Source organism: Phyllostomus hastatus, unplaced genomic scaffold, assembly GCF_019186645.2.
Source record: "Phyllostomus hastatus isolate PE091 unplaced genomic scaffold, TTU_PhHast_1.1 phas_contig_34, whole genome shotgun sequence".
NCBI classification, from domain to species: domain Eukaryota; kingdom Metazoa; phylum Chordata; class Mammalia; order Chiroptera; family Phyllostomidae; genus Phyllostomus; species Phyllostomus hastatus.
The window spans coordinates 43,232,218-43,251,631 of NW_025333857.1; the positions used below are offsets into that span (position 1 = coordinate 43,232,218).

General features: G+C 46.9%; 1 protein-coding gene across 1 annotated transcript in view; it reads right to left on the reverse strand.

The window, feature by feature from the left end:
* Positions 1-682: 682 nt before the first annotated feature.
* GOLM1 (golgi membrane protein 1) overlaps positions 683-19,414 on the reverse strand; it is a 49,150-nt gene continuing 30,418 nt past the window's right edge. The window contains exons 4-10 of the mRNA XM_045840155.1: positions 19,145-19,199; positions 16,648-16,750; positions 10,201-10,330; positions 5,784-5,943; positions 4,827-5,096; positions 3,065-3,178; positions 683-978 (exon numbers count right to left, since the gene is read on the reverse strand). Of these exons, the coding sequence (XP_045696111.1) occupies positions 935-978; positions 3,065-3,178; positions 4,827-5,096; positions 5,784-5,943; positions 10,201-10,330; positions 16,648-16,750; positions 19,145-19,199 (876 nt within the window). The 3' untranslated portion in view covers positions 683-934. The remainder of the gene's footprint in view (positions 979-3,064; positions 3,179-4,826; positions 5,097-5,783; positions 5,944-10,200; positions 10,331-16,647; positions 16,751-19,144; positions 19,200-19,414) is intronic.

Sequence of the window (19,414 nt, forward strand, 5' to 3'; positions counted from 1 at the left end):
ATACCCTTCAACATCAACTTGCTCCTCCTTCCCTCCAGCGGAGTTGGCAGTCTGTCCACAACAAACCCGCCCTGCAGTGCCGGGCTGCCTCACCGCTCTGCAGCGGGCACTGGGGGCACCTTTGCTCTGGCCCCCGCTGTGTCCAAAGTCTAATCCACTTGGCCTTTTGTGGTACTATGGACTGAATTACAGAAGATTTTGCTTTGCCTACACATATTAGTTAAGTATAGATCACGAGTTTTCAAATTACGACCCACTTAACATTAATACGAGGGCTATTATACAAGTAGTCTTCAAAAATTCTCCCACAAAACACCTGGGTATTTAAACTACCGTAGGTGGTGTTCCTGTTACCAGTCAGTGCTCCAGGCCACTGAGTACAGGAACCAGAAATGGACAGGAGAGACCACAAACCAGGAACCCAGTGCTGACAGGGGAGAACAAGTGACAGGCTGGTGCCGTCACTCACCCTGGCATTTGGAGAAGAGAAGGACTCGGAAGGAACTGAGAAAAAGGAGTTTCTAAGTGCAGCAGATCACTCCTTTGCACCAGAAGGTGGACTCTTCCTACAGGCTTGCCTTTATTTTAAACACAGTTAAATTCTAGAAGCACTGTCCATGTACTTGGAGAACTTGTGTTCTATTTTTGGCGTTGATCTTCTCATGAAATACCTATCAGCCAACACATTTTAACATCTTTAATAGGGATGCTTCAAAAGTAACCCCCCAAAAAACATCTAAAAAACAATCTCACTTTCCTACATAAAGTACATGCTAAAATCCCATAATAATCATCTTCAGATGTATATTTTACTTAGTACATTTCACAGTATTCAGTCCCTCGTGAAGATTCTGTGGTTATCGCTGTTCAATCCTGACACGAAGTATGTGATTCCAGTTTGGTTCAGAGTACGTGATTCCTCTTTTCATGCTGATCAAGTAAATTTACTGTCTCCTTTCTGACTTTCAGCATTAAGAACTAAAAAGGAAAAAAAAAAGTAATATTCTAATTAAACATTTTGAGAAACCAGTCCAGGCAGGTCCCATTTGACCTAAGTACGTAGGAACCGTCATAAAGGAGACCATCTCTCATGACCACATTACAATGGGGAATCCCATTCCTACCAAGGACAGGATCACAAACAAGACCACGTGTATGGCCAGCAAGGTGCCATGAAACAAAGCCAAAACATCTGAAAATGCCATATTGTTTCAAATCGTGAAATAATACCCCACGTCCCATAAAATGGATAACAACATTACTCTCAAAGTTGTTGATGCTATCACAGCCCTCACACGCTGTACCTCCCCCTGTTCGGGCCCCTCCACCAGGAAGCACACTGCCCCCTACGAGGCGTGGGCAGCTCCGGGCAGCTCCCGTTTCCCAAAGCTCTCCCTTCACAGAGCTGAAGGTGACTGTGGCTTCCCCCACCCTTACTCCATCCTTGGACACACAGACAACAGAAATGTCATGTCACAAAGAAGACCTAAAGCCAACATAATATTTACAATTACTACACATTACATTTCTAGTGATGTTATTAATTAAGTGACTGCTTTAAATTACTCTCTCATAAAGTTGGAGCTAATGCCTCTCCTGTCCCCAGTGCAAACCGGGCCTTAAACTATTCCAATGGTAATCTTAAAATGATGTTGATGACATTTCTTCAATTTGAAAGTCTCTTAAAGGAGCTGACAGAGCATTCGTCCTGCCTTGCTTCCTCCCTCACTTTTTTTAAAGCCTTGCACAAAGCCAAATCCTTCGGACGACCAGGCTGTAGGAGATGAAAGCACAAGCCGTCACTGCAAAGCCAAACGTGTAGGACGACACTGGGCTCATGTAAAAGTGGCAGCCAGCTCTGAGACAGTGACCACATCGGAAAATATGCTATTCAAGAGCTCAGGCACTACACAAATGAGGACAAAAATTTTTGAAATCTGTGTGTGACAAAATACACCATAGGCAAAATCAAGACAAACTAGGAGGAGAAATTTGCATCTTAACATCACAGATAAGGAACAATCTCTCTAGCACATACAGCACTCAAAAACAAAATTAAAACCAAGAATCTGACAGAAAAAATAAAAATGTTAAAGGAAACCCTAAGTTCACAGCAATACTAAAACAAACCGGTATGTGTGAGTGTGTAAGTGTGTGCTGAGGGCGGGGGTCCTTAGAGAATGGCAGCTAATATACGTGAAGGTGACGGAATCAGGCAAGGGTTTTCAGTGGATGGCAAAGCTGTGCCATGGAAAAGTCCCCCATAGGGGGTGTGGTTTGCAGGGTGACGAAGTCATGAACATGCCTTACGACACACATGGAAGTTAGAGTGGACCCTAATGTTCTCACCACAAGGAAACAGACTTGTATCCCTGTGAGATGATGGGTGGTAACTAAACTTACTGTGGTGATCATTTCACGATGTGTCAAATCATTACCCTATATATCCTAAAGTTACCCAGAGCTGTATATCAATTAATCTCAATAAAAACAGAGAAAGTGCATCCCACCCTAGATGATGTATTACATGGGAAAGTGGACCCGTGCAAGGGGGAGACCTGGTGGGCAGCCCCTAGCCAAGCCATCAACTGCCGTCGCCCGCCTCCTGGCGTGAAGCAAGAGGGACACGCTGCAGCTGCAAAAATGTCCGTCCTGAATCCAGTCACAACAAAAGAGACAAATCCAGAGTCGGATACATCCACTGGCCTGGACTCTTCCAAAATACAAAATCATAGTCATACAAAGTGTTAATACAAAAAGCTGCCTGGAGCTCCGTGCATATTTATTGACTTTTTGATTGGTACTACATAGTGATCACATGGTGACCTGGCCATTTTGTTGGAAAATCCCTAAATGTCACTAAAGGCAAATCCTCCAACTGACCCTCTCCGCTGTCCTGGAGTCAAAGGCTTCTGAAGAAAAGAAAGCCTTCACATGATGATCACTTACCACATTACTGTTGGGATTCCTTATAGAGTCACTCCAAAAGTGGAGGGCCACAAAGTTAATCACCACAACTGCACCGAGGAGGAGGTGACCCCACCCCCACCGCCACAGTTATTACCATTTACGTTTCTGTCATTCCCTGCAAGGGCCGCCTGCTTGTCTGTCTCCGATTCGGCCTCATTTTCGTCCATGTTGTAGTCATCGTCTCCTCCCATTTTTGGCCGGTTTCTCCCTGTAAAGTCAGGGCAGACACACAAAACATGAACTACATCATTTCTCTCTTGACGCCACAGAAACACCAGAGCCCAGACACCAGGGTTACCCCAGTCGTGGCTGCACTCAGATCTTTCTGCTGCATCTCAGGAACTGGCAGGACTCGTGTGTTGGCTGCTAGTACAGAGCGCGTGTAGTTCTCTGCTTATGTGTGTCCACTTCAACTTGGAGTCCATAGAAAACGGGATAACTAGCTAGCTGAACCCAAATCCCAGTTTTTTTAAAGACACAACTTGAGGTTAGAAGAAGACAGCACTGTTTTTGGAAACAACAGGTTTCTAGTTAATAACGGTATCTCCTTAGCACAGCTCACTGCTCCAAAAGAAGGAAACGGAGCGGCTGCTGTGAGCCAAAGGACACGATTTTCCATCATATGCATGGAGTCAGGTCACCCGTCACTGTGATCATCCCCAGAGAGACCGGCAACCAGAAAAGGACAAAATACATTCAACAGACAGAGTCATAGGGTTGGATGTAAACATGTTATATTTGTACATAATATAAAGAAAATCTTTTTTTTTAAAGCACGCTGGAAAAGTCAGCTCTAGTTATATTTCTCTGCACTTACTGCCTGAAGCGGAAACAAAGCTAGGCCTGTGTGTCCTGCAGCTTTATTCTGCAAAGCAGATCACCGCAACTGTGCCCAGAACACAGTGCAGCCTCACACCCTGCGGCATCGCAGCCCTGCTGGCTGGTGCACTGTGTGACCAGCTGCTGAGTGGTATGACAGCAGTCTGCTACCGAATCAGCCACCTGAGGGGTTTTTTTAATATCTTTTTTAATAATTTTTTTTATCATCACCTGAGGACATTTTATTTTCATTGCTTTTTATAGAGAGAGGAAAGGAGAGAAAGAAACATCAACTGGTTGCCTCTTGTGCATGCCCAGACCGGGGATCATACAAGTCAGGACTGGGGATCACACATGCCCGTGCCCAGGATCAACCTGCAGCCTAGGTATGTGCCCTGACCGGGAGTTGAACCTGCAACCTTCCAGTTGCGGGATGACACTCCAACCAACTGAGCCACAATGGCCAGGGCTCAATTCTTGAACTGAGGAAGCATTCTTCAGAAAGAGAAACTTGAGGGAAAATTAGATTTAAATGGAATCAGGATAATGTCTGCAAACAGGCACATTCTCCCACTTCTGCTACTTGACCATTCCCAGAACACAGGTGTCTTCTACTTAAGTGTTCCTGGCTCCGCTGGGATTGAAATTTTTCACATCTTTAAGAAACTGAAATACATCCCAGAATATTGTTGATCTGTTTCCCACACTTTAAAAAAGAGAAAAGTCAACCAAGCCAGAAAGGTGGGATTCACATGTCCCTTTTCTGCAAATGACTTCCTACCTAACTTCCTCCATGCCTCCCCCCTCCCTCCTTTTATCAATACTAAGCACCCATTGAGGTCTTCACCTGAAATGCCCCCTCACTCCCTGTGAATATTATTTCTGAAAACTCCTAAGTGCCAGAAAGCACACTACTCTTCCCTCCTGCCTCCTACGTGATCACGGTGACCGAATAAACAGAATAAATTTCCTGGAAACCCTTCCCATGTCAGTAAGAAGTCTGGGAAAGCAGTCAGTGGGTGGTGCCTCTCACCCACCTTCTTCGCCAGCTCCCTGCTCCTCCTCCTGCCCGTCCCGGATGACGAGCTGGTCCCGCTCAGGCTCCTCCGCCTCCTGGTTTTCCTGGCTCAACAGCAGGGTGGCTGGCACCTGCGGGGTTGGGCCAAGGTCTCCAGCGTGTCCCACGGCTCCTCCTTCTGCATGTCTGTCTTCTTCCACGGCCTGCTCTTGGTGTGGCTCCCGGGGCAGCCCCAGGCTGTCCCTCCGCAGCTCCTCCTCACTGCGGACCTCAATGTCATTGGTCTCCTCTACACAGAACATTGTTAGCTGTGACCTCACTGGCACTTCACTTCATGTCAGCAAAAACTCTCACGCCACCCACATCCCAGAGCCCTCCCAAGGACTGTGGCCAGGTGGGCTGTGGACGGCTGGGACGGCTGGGCCCTTTATTTAATGACCTCAGCAGAAGACTCCAGTCCTCTCTATGCCCCTGGCTCATCTTCAGAGCCATGAGGAAGCAAAAAGTGGTTTAAGAAAAAAAAAATCTAGACCAAGTTATCGTGACTCCAGTGACAACCTACAAGTGGAGGAAGGTGTACTGCTGAGGTCACCTGATCGTCGTATGTTCAAGACAAGTGCTTGGGAGCTGCTGACAGGTGTGCAGGACTCAGCCACCTCCCCTTGATCCCACGGTCCCCCCACCGTCCTGAATAAAGGCACAGCCTAGATCCTTCTTCACCCAGCTACCACAGAGCAAGGTGCGCACTTGACAGGACGAGACCAGCAGGACAGAGAGAGAGCCAGTTCCAAGTGCCCAGAGACACACCGGCCACCACAGCCCCGTCGCGAGCACACTGCCTGACTCCAGCAGCAGTCTCTCCGCCTCGGAGTGTGGGTTTGTGTTTGCAGTGGAGGGTTTAAACGGCCACTATGTTTCTTTATTCGAATGGGGCTCCGAGGAGGGTTCAAACATGTGATGACCAAGCCTCACTTACCTTTCTCACCCTTTCTCCTCACATCCAAAGCCGCCTCTGAACTGGGGGGTGGTGTCTGGGGCTTGCTGCTACTGGGCGTGTTTCCTTTCCCTTGTGGCCCCTCTGCCTGAGACAGGCCTGCTTCCTGCAACCGGGGCTGAGGCTCACTGGATGCGTGGGGCTGCAACAGGAGCACAGGGCGGCCAGGGCAGGGGCTCCGTGACCGGAAGCCTTATAATGACCCCGAGCGATACAACAGACCACCACGTCCTTCTGACAAATAAGGACACCGATACCCTGAGAAACGCCAGCGTCTACCCCGACTGTGCCCCTCCCTGACAGGAGTCAGAAGATCTGAGGGCGAGTCGAGACCTCCCAGACAGAACAAACGTCGCAGGAACACTCCACCCAACAGCGGCGAAATGCGCGTTCTCCTGCAGTGCACACGGAGCGTTTTCCACAGCGGACAGGGGCTAGGCCACAAAACGCCTCAACAGACTTTAAATGACTGAAATCGTGTAAAATGTTGTCCAGTACAGTGGAATAAAGTGATTCATCATAGCAGAATGAAATCTGAAGAATTCGCAAATATGTGGAAATTAGGCAACACGTTCCTAAATAACCAATTGGTCAGAAAAAATCAGCAGGCCAATCAGAAAGTACCTGAGAAAAACTGGAACAAAAAAACAACATACCAAACTCAAGGGAGGCCGCTAAAGCAGTGCTCAGAGAAAACTGTACAGGTTTCCATTAAGAAAAAAGAAAGATTTCAAATTAATAATGTGATCTCTCACCTTAAGATACTGGCAAAACAAGAGCAAATTAATCCTAACTCAAGGAAGGACATCGTAAAGATTAGAAAGGGTATTAATAAAATAAGGAATAAAAAAACAATAGAGAAAATCAATAAAACCAAGTTAGTGCTTTGAAAACATGAATAAAATTGACAAATCTCTAGCCAGATTAACTGGGAAAGAAAAGAGAATAGACTCAGCCCTGGCTGGTGTGGCTCAGTGGATTGAGCACCAGCTTGTGAACCAAAGGGCTGCAGGTTCGATCCCCGGTTGGCACACATGCCTGGGTTATAGGCCAAGTCCCCAGTAGAGGGTGCTCAAGAGGCAGCCACACATTGGTGTTTCTTTCCCTCTCTCCGTCCATTCTCCCTCTCTCTAAAAATAAATAAATAAAATCTTTGGAAAAAAAAAAAGAGAGAATAGACTCAAATTGCTAAAAATAAAAAATGAAATGGGGTAACACTACTAACCATACATAAATAAAAAAGTATTATTTTTAAGGGAATACTAAGAACAACTGTTTGTCAACAAGACTGATAACTTGGGTGAAGTAGACACATTTCTAGAAAGACACAAACTACCAAAACTGACTCAAGAAACAGAAAATCCAAGTAGACTTATAATGAGATTGAGTTACTAAATTAAAAAATATCCTCTGCCCCCTCAAAAAAAAAAGCCCAGGCCTAAATAGCTTCACTATGAATTCTACCAAACATTTAAAGAAGAATCAATCCTAAATCTTCACAAACTCTTCCAAAAAACATAAGAAGGAGGAGTATACCCCAAATCATTTTATGAGCCCAGTATTGTCCTGATACCAAAGCCAAACAAAAGCACTACAAAAAAAAACAACAATGATAGACCAATATCCTTTATATAGACACGAAAATCATCAACAAAATATTAGCAAATCAAATCCAACAACACCAAAAAGAATTATACACTGACTGGGATTTATCTCAGGAAAACAAGGTTAGTTTAACATCTAAAAATTAATTAATGTAATACCATATCAATAAGGATCGAGGACAAAAAACACAAGATCATCTCAGTAAATACAGAAAGGTGTTTGACAAAATTCAACACCTCTTAACAACAAAAACACAAACAAACCAACAAATTCAGAGGGGAATTTCCTTAACTTGATGAAGTGTATCTATGAAAAACATACGGCTAACATCAAAGTTAATGGTAGAAGACAATGCTTCTTCCGTCTATGATCAAGAGCAGGACAAGGAAGGAGGACTGCTCTCCCCGCTTCTACTTGACATTGTACTGGAGGGTCCAGCCGGGACAATTAGGCACGAAAGAGAAAAGGCATACAGATTGGAAAGAAAGATGTAAAAGTGCCTCTACCTCTATTTTTATATGATATAATCTTGTCTATAAAGAAAATCCTAAGGAATCACACACACATACATTAGAATAAACAAGTTCAGCAAGTTTGCAAGATACAAGATCAATGTAAAAATAAATTGCATTTCTATATACTAGGAATAGATAATTTGAAAATGAAATTTAAAAACAATTCTATTTATAATAGCATAAAATATTTAGAAATAAATTGAACGAAAGAACTGTGAGACTTCTAAAAAATGTAAAACACTGAGATTTTTAAAGGACTTAGATGATTAGAAAGACATCCCACATTCATACATCAGAAGACTTAACATTGCTAAAATGGCAATACCCTCCCAACTGATCTACAGTTTCAAAGTAATCTCTTAAAATTGACAGTGATACTAAAATGCATATTGAAAGTCAATGGATGCAGAATAGCCAAAACAATCTTGAAAAAGAAGGAAGTTGGAGGACTTGCTCTTCCTGATTTCAGAGCTCATGATAAAGCTGTAGGAATTAAGACTGTGAGGTACTGAGATGAGGAGAGACAACAGGACAAAAGTGAGCATCCAGAAATACACCCTCCTGTTCACAGCAAACTGATTTTCGACGGGGTGCCGAGACAATCCGTGTAGAAAAGGAGGGTTTTTCCCCAACAAACGACGCTGCGACAACTGGACGTGCAATGCAAAAGAATGAAGTGGGACCCTGCCCTCGCAGCATGTAAAAATATTAAATGCACTCAACATGGATTGTAGGAGTAAATGTAAGAACTAAGCGTGAAGAACTATAAAACTCTCAGAAGAAAATACAGGAGTAAATAAATCTTCATGACCTTGGATTTGGCAAAGTATTTTTCAGTAAGACATCAAAGAATAAGCCACACAAGAAATAAACATGACTTCATCAAAACTAAAAATTTTTGCTTCAATGAACACCAACAAGGAAGTGAAACAACAACTCACAGAATGGGAAAAAATATTTGCAAATCATATATCCAATAGCTTTATCTATATATGTCTATATAAAGAACTCTTACAACTCAATAAAAAACAACTGTTTCAAAATGGACAAAGGCTCTGAACAGACATTCCTCTGAAGAAGGTACACAAAGGGCCAATACGCACATGAGAAGGATGCTCAGTCTCATTTGTCATCAGTAAAACGCAAACCCAGACCACAGCGAGGTGCCACTCCACACCGCCTAGGACAGCTATAATGTAGAAGATGGTGAGCACAAGAGCTGACAAGGACACGGAGAAGCTGGGACCCTCATAAACTGCCGGCAAGAGTGTAAAATGGGGTGACCACATCCCAAAAACAGTCTGGCAGTTTCTCGATACCGGAAACAGTTATCATGACCCAGCAATTCCACTCCTGGGCATATATACCTGAGAGAGATGAAAACAGGGCCACATAAAAATGTGTACCTGGATGTTCATAGCAACACTATTCACGACAGTCAGAAACTGGAAATAACCCAAGTAACTATCAACTGACAGACGAATACAGAAAATGATAGCCATATGGTGGAATATTATTCAACCATAAAAAATAAAGCTACCACCCAGATGACCCCTGAATGTATTATGCTAAGCGAAAGACGTCAGACACAAAAGGTCGTGTATTGTGTGATGTCACCGATATGAAATGTCCAGAGTAAGCAACTCTACAGCGACGAGCAGGCTGCCTAGGGCTCGGGGGCTCTGGGGCACGTGAGAGGTGAGCTGACAAGTACAGGGTGTCTTTGGGGATAGTGAAAGTCTAAAATTGATAGTGATCATGGTTTCGCAAGTTTGTGAATATACTAAAAAAACAATAAATGAAATGTACATATAGCACATGGGTGAATTATATGCTATATAAATATATCTCAATAAAGCTGCTATATCTTAAAACAAAAATGAAGATCTCCAGAAGCAATCTCCTGGACTGTGCATCACACAGGACACAGCCTGAGGCACGGGCTCTGACGGGCACCCCCTGCCGGCCAGGAGGTGTGACCCTGGCTGTAGCATTTAACCATCTCCATGGGCCCCAGCACCCTCAGCACGGGGAAAACAACAGCGACTCTCTCCCTGGGTGGCTGTGAGCCCTCAGTGCAGTCACCCTGGCACAGCGCACAGCCCGGAGCACGCACGCATGGGGCCTGGGACCAGAGGCAGCCCACCCCTTTGCGTCCCGGCACCCCGGGACCAGCCTGTGTGCCTCAGGGACACAAACCCGCTAGCGAGAGCACAGGACAGAGCAAACAGGACAGCCGATGCCTTCTGGAACTCCTTGGCAGAAAAACCCAGAATTACCTGCTGGCTGTCTTCCCTTTTTCCATTCGGGTCTCTGGAAGCCACAGCTTCGTTCCCCTTTTTGGTGACTTCTTCTATCTGCTCCTCACACTGCTCCTTCAGCTCTTTCATCTGATTGATGCACTGGCTCCTTTGGTGAAAGAAGGAAAGGACAGATATCTACGGGTGTGCCTGCACACCGTGTGTCCCTGCCGTGACTGGGAAACCCACTTCCACGAGGGGCACAGCTCATCCTTCTCCTGCCGGGCAGTTGGTTTATCTAAAGGCCACTATGGAAGGTGGGGCAACTTGTGTTTTTGACTAGTAAAGGACAAGAAACTGTAGTTGAGTGAAACTTACTAAGAATACATTACCTTGTTCTAAAACAGGTAAACTTTACTGGTTAGAAAGAAAACATTTTTAAAAATGTAATCTGTGACATAATTAAAAAAAAATTCAGTCTTTGTTTCCAGGTATTGGCACAGAGCTCCTAATACCCTTGGAATTTCCTGAGTAATGGGAGTGGCTTCTGTTATTCCTGATTAGCCCCTGAAGACCCCACCTGAGTTTATGCTAATGAGATGACTCACTAAGCCTACAAAGCTGTAGGATGAGACTGGTGGCCAGTGGAACCAATCACATTTTTAGAGGACCCTCGTCCTCCAGGGAGAGGGGAGGGACTGGAGATTGAATGCAACCCGTGTTCAAAGGCTTAAAACAATCGCGTCGCTGTAATAAAACCGCAGATAAAACTCTGGACCATGTCACTGCGCAAACTTCCTGGTTGGTGAACACGGAGGTGGCACCCCAACTCCAACAGAAGCTCCTGCCTGCCCCCTCTCACTCCAGGCCCTGCCCTACAAGTCTCTACCATTTTATGTCGCTATTCCTGGGTTGTATTCTTTATAATAAAACTGAAATTGTAAGGATAGAACTTTCCTGAGTTCTGTAAACTGGTGGAGAGATTTAGTGAACTTGAGGGGTTGTGGGGAGCCCTTGTGCAGAGGTAGCCAGTGGGGGCGGTCATACAGGACTGAGCGCCTTAATCTGTGAGGTCTGTGCAGACTCTGAGCAGTGTGAAAACTGAGTCAATTTCTTCTTCCAGGAAGATGGAACAGAGATGTTTTCCCCTATTCCTCCCACCAAGCACAACTAAAAACTCCAGTCATTATAGTTAAAATACACAGAAGATTCTGAACAGTGGAGAGAAGAAGGCGAACCCGCCAGGGACCTCGGAGCTGAAGGACGCCACAGTGCTGTGTGGAGAGGTTGTGTGTGCAGAGCACACGGGGAGCCAGCATTTCCCCTTCTCCCTGAGGACAGCAACGGGGAGTCAGGGCTTCTGGCAAAGATCCCTGTCCTGTCGAGAACCAGGAAGCTCTCACACTGACTGGGAAGAGGCCATCAAGAGACACCAGCGGCCACATGGCAAAATGATCTGATAGAGAGGTTAAGGCAGGTACCAGAAAAATATTTCAATGAGCATTTAAAGCATGACTGAAGCAAGTGAAAGATAAACAGTCTCAGAAAACAAAAAACAAAAAACAAAAAACAGAGTCTTAGGAAAGAAACAAAAGACTTAAAGAGGAATCAAATGGAAACTTTAGAACTTAAAAAGGCAAAAACCAAAATTTAAAAACTCAGCGAAGAAAACAATCAGTGAACCGGAAGCTAGAACAACAGATGCTACCCCACCTGAGCACAGAGATAAAAACTGGCTGGGGGAATTAATACAACAAACCAAAAACACAGCTTCAGGGACCAGTGGGACTCTAACTAAAGACCTAAGATCCGTGTCATCAGAATCTGGGAAGGAGGAGACTTACCAGCAGGGCCCACCCAACTAATCACTTTCACACCCTCCCCCAAGACACTACTGCTACTCACTCACCCATCCCCCCTACCAGACAGCACACTACCTGCCCTGTCTCCCCAGGTTTGTGTCCCCTCTCTCTCTCTCTCTCTCCCTCCTCCCCCCCCCCGCATCTCCCCCCCCCCCGCCCCCACTGTCTGTCTCTATCTCTCTCTCTTCTGGAACATAACACCTCAGTCTTTAAGTGTAGCCTATGCACAGCAACTTTCTTCCAAAGATCACAGCACAGAGGGAGAAAACACAGGGTAACCTGAGAACGAAGGAACCTGACAAACACCCCTCAGTCCAGGGATCGAGATTCACACCCACAGTGCTAAGTCGCACTGCCAGTGTGTCCCCGGGGTGCGAACCGGCCAGAGGGGCACTGCACCCCTGTGGCCTTCCCCCCACAGGAAGGCGCTGCCCCAGTGTGTCCATAGGAAAAACATCAGAGAGACCTCAACTGAAGGACATTCTAGAAAATACCTGACCAGTGCTCCTCAAAACTATCAGGATCATTAAACAAAAAACAACAACAGAAAAAACAAGAAAAGTCTGAGAAACGGTCAGAGCCGAGAGGAGCCGAAGGAGGCCTGACAAATGCATGTAACGTGGGGCCCTAGGAGGGACCCGGGGCGGGGAGGGACATCAGGGGAACACTGAGGAGATCTGAATACGGCTCGGATTTCAGCTGAGGACAACGTGTCTACGTCGGTGAATTAACTGTGACAAATACACCACACTAATGCAAAGTGTCAGCAATAGGGGCCATGGGCCGTGGGATACACAGAGACTCCCTGTGCTACCTTAGCAGTAAGCCTAACATTCAAAAACCCAACTTTATTTTGAAACATAGAATGAGACTGAACGGAATGGGAGGAAGACGCCCGGCTGGGGTGAGGGAACTGTGGGTGGCGGCACCCGTGCCCCAGCCCAGCCTGAGAGCCCGCAGCACCGGCCGCCCAACACTTGGAGGTGTCACCTCAGCTTCCTGCCTGGAACTCATTTTAAGAGTTACCTCCAGCACCAGCCATACAGTAATTAACTGCCCACGTGTACAAATAAGGAAGCTAAGAGGTGACCAGGGTGGGGTGGGGGTGGGGGGAGGGTGAAGAAGGCTGAAACCAGAAGCCAGACTTGTTTCTCTCTACCACTCGCCACCCCTTCTGGGTCACACGCCTTTCAGGGCCAAGTGCCAGCACCCTCAACCGCTAACTCCTGGAACGTACCTGACAGTTCAAAGGACTTACTGGGTCTCAACGTGACACACATGGAGGGGGCACCAGGTACTTCAGAAATAATGAAAGCTGGAGTTCCTGACCTTGCACAGCTTGTAGATCAAAAGAAGACTTGGGGGAAAATTCATTTAAATAAAATCCTCACACACAGGCCAGCCCCAGGTGGTAGAGTAGGGAGTGCCCAGTACCTCCAGCGTGGCGAACAAGAAGAGAGACATCTGCACACTGAGAGAACTAGGCGTGTCTAATTCGTTGTCACCCAACAATTTCACAGACATTTTCACAGACAATTTGCTCAGGGTCAGCAAAGGAGCAGGTGCAGGGCTGCTCTCGGACCATGAAACCTGCAAAAGGGAAGCACTGTTTTCACCTGCTCTCAGCCCTGCCAGAATCTAGTACAAAGAGCCTCTCGCCCCCAGCCTTGCAGATTAAGATCAGCTTTCCACATTTCAGCTCAACAGCAATAAGGGAACAACCTCAGAACGGAGCTCAAAGTCTGAGACACAGGTCACGCACGCAGACCGTGACAGTGTTACTTCCTGGAGGCTTCAGGCTGGCTGCTTCTTACAGGTACGTGGTAAATGTTCAGGTGTTAACTGGAGCTGAAATGTAGACACATACAAGACTTGGCAACCAAAGGCTATGCTAACTGGTGCAAGGCACAGTCAGAAGACTATGAACAGAACATGCTCAGTGCAGGAGTCTACGAAGGTGGCTGACCCGATTATCTGGGAGGCTACTGCCAGAGTACTGCTGGTTGCATCCCACCAACTCTACCTCCTCATGGCACAGACATGAGATGGCAGGCCGTTCACCTCACATACCACCTCCAGGTGCCTCAGGGAGAGAATGCAAGGCTGTCTGGATCGAGTAATCACTTAGTGATTGACGTCTGCCACGGGGTGGGAGTAAGAAGTAGGAAAAGTGTGCGGACTCTCACATCCGAAGTCAGAACACCAGCTTGTTCGTCAGGAGACCTGGCCTTTCCACCAGCTTCTTCATTCTCAGCATTGCCTTTTAGAAAATGTTTAGACCAGAGAGGGTGTTTTATGAAGGACGGGCAGATTTATAAATGGACACATACACAAAGTCGTGCGTTCGATTTGTGGGACCCTGATGCACAACTTCATGTACACATCCATTTATAAATCTGCGAACAAGGTGGTCCTACCTTTTATCAGATCCTCACCAAGGGTCTATAATCCAAAGAAAGTTAGGAACAACTAACTCTTTCCAGCTTTCAACACTCCGTGAACCTCACCCCTGGGAAGCGTCTTGATTCTGGTTCAGGGCTGTGGACACAACCAGATGTGCTCAACCAGAGTTTTCAACCTATCCAACACCTGAGAGAAAAATGGTGCTTCCTGCGCCCAGAGCCGGCCCAGGTTAGAACACTCTGCTCACGGCTCGTCTCAACACTCCTGCCTGGGCAGTGGAGCTGCCCTCCCAGTCACGGGGCCGTGGCTGACTTCCAGCTACAATCTGCTGGGTCAAATATATTAGGTGAGGCCATTACTTAATGGCTTACTGCAATCCAGTCAGTGGAAGGGAAGTATGTGCATCAAGGATGAATAGTAAGACTGGGGCACTTGATTTTTGTCTGAAAGTTTTCGTGGATTGCCAGCCTAGCTCAGGGATTCTCAACTCGGCATGACTGGGATCGTGGAGCAGATAAAACTCTGTTGGGGGAGGAGCCCTGTGCTTGCAGGATGCTTAGCAGCATCCCCGTTCTCTACCCACTAGATGCTAGGGCCCCCTCTTCCGAGCTGTGGCAAACACAACTGTCTGCCAGGAGTTTTCTTGGGCGAAATGCCAGCCACTCAGAACCACTGGCCTAGCTGAATGAGGTTCCATATGCGCATGTGCTTAGTATATTCCTTTGCATTGACTGTGCATGTCCTTTGTGTATTCACCTATTTGGCAGTTCCTGGTTTGAGCTGTGTTAGGTTCTAAAGGGATCAGGACATCAGCATACCTACAAAGGGTGGGACATGGCTGGTCACCACACAGACGGCCAGAATCTTCTCAGGAGCCAATTTGGCAATTTATACCAAATCACACACTAAACCCAGATTTGAGTCTTTTTTAGAAGGAAATAATTCAAGATAATAACTTTTTAAAAGTTATTAGGCATTAAAGGCAGGCCAGTTACAATAACCAAAACTTAGAAGTCAACTAAATATCCAACAGGGAAATGGAGAACTGAATTTGATACCTCCACAGCATGGAATACTAACCAGCCATTTTTAATGATAAAACATTATAGAATATAAATTCTTACATATACATAATGCAAGCTAAGTAAAACATGATTTAAACATTTAAATGGTGAGTGCAATTATGGAAAAAATGTATGAACTTGGGCCCAAACTAGAGAGGAGTAAGTCAAAGAGAAAAGAGGGCTGGGGTGATGGGTGCGGGGTCTCTGAATCCTCAACTTCCTGGGCTTTGGTTATATTGTTTTTATGAGGAAAAAAAGGGGAAAAAATACACCAACGACAACTTCATTCTCTACCCTCAAAATTGTTTTTTTACTATCTTACTTATGGGTTTAGCTAACCTTTCAGAAGTGTGTTTTGTCTAGATCATAAAAGCACTCCAGTAAATAAAGTTGTAGCGTTTTGTATGTGCCTGAGGTTGCCATCAGCTTAAAAGGATGTCGCAGCTACGAGCCGAGTCTAACGCACAGCACGGTGACGACAGTTAATAACAATGTACTGTGTACTTGGGATTTGTAAGAGAGTAACTGAAGTGCTCTCACCATACACACAGAAAAAGGTATGTGTGTGAGATTATGGATGGTTAGTTAGCTTGAGCGGGAGCAGCATTTCATAATGTATATCAAAATATCACGTTTTATACCCTAAATATACACATCTGTCGATCATGCCTCAATAAAGCTGGAAAATTAAACATACTCCATTCTCACTGCAGAAGTCTGGAAAGAGACTCCACAGTCTCAAGAAAACCAAAAGCGATATATCACACTGATCTAGGCCAACACACCTCAGGCCAGGAGTTGGACTCAGGTCACACCTGAGCACTTCTGGGACACATTTTTAAAGTAAATCTAAAGATTTACTGACTTACCCACCTCACCTGTGCTCTATAGGGTTTTAAGCTACTTTAAAAGCGTGCTGAGTAAGTCTTTTCCTGCTGAGGAGAACTGCCCTCTTACTGGTCCTGTACAATGAGCCCACTGGCAAACACTCCCATGGCTTTCTGAAGCACTGCTGACACAGAAGATGTAAGAGGCACTGTTTCAGAAGGATCTGACCCCTCGAAGGGGCTGGGCCTTTCCCGCACAGCCCGTCTGCGGGCCTCAGCCTGAAACCCAGCAGCCCCCGAGGGCCAGCGCTGGATGCCGCGCACACTTACAGGTCATAGGAGAACTTCCTCTCCAGGTGGGTCTGGTTCTTCTGAAACTGGAGGACGTCCTGCTGCAGCTTGCCGTAATTCTTCTGCAGCGCCTTTAACTGGTCTAAGCCAAGACGAAGACAGGAAATCACACAGGTCACCAGGATGGCCCTCAGGACAACAGCAGACACAGCAAAACCCACAACCAGAACACAAGGGGCAGCGGCACACCAGAGGATGAGGAGGGAAAAAGGAAGGGATGAGAACCCCCCCACCACCCTAGCACTCACGCACCCCAGCCACGACAGTGCCCCTGTGAGGCCTACGATCCCTCGGGAGCCTGCACCTTGCTTCTCTTCCAAATGTCTCTGCTCTTAAATCTCCTTTTTGGCCTCCAACCCTTAAAATGCCTGTTTCTGTTTTAGACATCATAAACCCTGAGCTGTCCCACAAGCTCTACCGTGTACCCCACTGATTTCGACACCTGGTCAGAGAGGCAGTCTCCCCACCCCCCGCCACAAAACCCCACCCGTGGCTGCCAGGCTGCCCGCCGGCACCCTTCCCATCATTTATTCACAGCCAAGCCACTCTCAGAGGCCCTGGGTCATTTAATCACCTAACCCTCTTATCTGGGAAACTGCAGCTTTCTTTGAGGAAATTCAGCCCTGTCCCTGCTGCCCGGACAACTTGGCTCATAAAAGCAACATAGTAGGAAACAAAGACATTAAATAGATATTTACAAGTCTGATAAGAACTGCAAAGGGGAAAGGATGGGGTGCTACAGAAACATGGGAAGAAATCTTGTAAAAGCTCTACTGAAGAAAGCAGCAGCTGGCGAACAGTCAGGCTGGGGGTGGTGGAAGGACAAGCTGCCACAGAGGTGACACCAGAGCAGGTGGGCGGTGCAACCAGGGCCCGGAGCACAGCCCTGGGCAGCCCCGAGTTCCCCAAGACTTGTCCGAGCAACTCTAGACCTGCAGGGCTCTCCGGGAGGGGCATAAATGAAGTGAAGGAGCCGGTGAAAACACAGATCCATGTCCAAAGCTGCATAATGATCTCAAAAAGACAAAACAGGGGTGGGGTGGGGTGGGGTAGCAAACTCAGTGGGTGCCTGAGGCTGCAGTGGGGGCTGCCCCTGACCACAAGAGGCTGGGGGGGGACTTCCTGGAGTGGGGCACGGGCTGTCTTGGCTGGGACTGTGGTGGTCTAGGGGACTCTGCATTTGTCAGAACGTAGAGGAAGGCACACCACCAAGGGCAGACTTTATTGTGTGTAAATTATATAGTTCAATAGACTTAACCTTAAAAAAAAACCTCCACAGGCAAACGGAGCAGGGGCAGGCGAACACTCCCCCGCATGAGGAGGCCTGCACTGCCACCCACATGGGCACGCACGGGTTTCAGAGCGTGTTGAGTGGAAGACGCCAGACAAGAAAGGACACACACTGTCTCATTCCATGCGCATAAAACTAAACCACGCAGACTAATCTAAAGCCGCAGGTCAGAGGCTCCCTGGGGAGGAGGGCCACGGGGCATGAAGGAACTTCTGGGGCTGACGGATGTGTTTGCCGTGCTGATTTTGGCGGTGGATTCTTGACGTGCACGCTTCCATCGAAACCTGTCCCGCCGTGCACTTTAAATGTGTGTCCTTCACTGTGTGTCCGCTGGACCTGATGGCAGCTGTCTGAAAACGCCGAGCACAGTCGTGCTCTGCCGAACGACATTTTTTTTGGTCAGTGATGGGCCCACACACATGACCGCGGTACACCACACAGCCTCAGAGTGCAGCAGGCCACGCCACCCGGGTCTGGGCAAGTGCCCTCCATGTGCTGTTCGCACAACGACGAAATCGCCTGACGACACATTTCCCAAACCGTACTGGTCGTTGAGCAGCACGTGACTGTATGGGAGAGGCGGCAGACTGTCTTCCCTCCTTGAGGTCTGACCAGGAACCTCAGCTCTGAGAAGACCCCGCAACCAAGTAACCCCCTTAACTACGTGTGACCCTGCATCTCCCCGTTAATATTCATAGAATTCCAGACCAGCACTGCCCAATCAAACTACAGGCTGGGGCAAAAGTAGGTTTACAGCTGTGAGTAGGCAGAACACAGTTTGTTCTTGTATTATTATTTATTAACTATTGTGTTATTTTCCATACTTAAAACTGTAAACTGACTTTTGCCCCACCCTATATCTATACCATCTACACACACACACACAACCGGTCACAAACATACCACAGATATGTGTGTGGGTACATATGTATTTTTTTTTCAACAGATCAAAAAATTCTTCTGTACAGAACAGCCTGCAATGTATTCACTAACATTTTTAAAGAAAAAGCTCTTTAAGGAAATATAGTTAGGCAAGAAGAATGAATTGAAGACTACTTCATCACTTGTAATCACACCCAGCGTTAGATCAGAATAAGAAACTCCAGGGGAGGACAAGAGGAAAGGGGGTCCCCCCCTTTCCTTAAAGGCCTGGTGTCTGGTGTGGAGAAGGGGAGGGGAGCTCACCTTGCAGGGTTCTGATGAGCCTCTCGCCTGTAGTGATATTATTCACCAAAATCGCCTGCAAAGAAGATAAACACAGAATGAAACACCCAGAATCTAATGACTCAGAGGAGCCCTGGTAAGAAGTACCTGGGGGAGCTGAGGGAGAGGGAAGAAGCAGCCCCTCCCCTACCCGCAGAGGTCGGAAGGCAGGCCCAGGGCCCCAGGCTGGGTCTGGCTCCAGGACAGGCTCCTCCTCTGCGCAAGGCCCAGTCCTGCCAGGCTGAAGCCGCA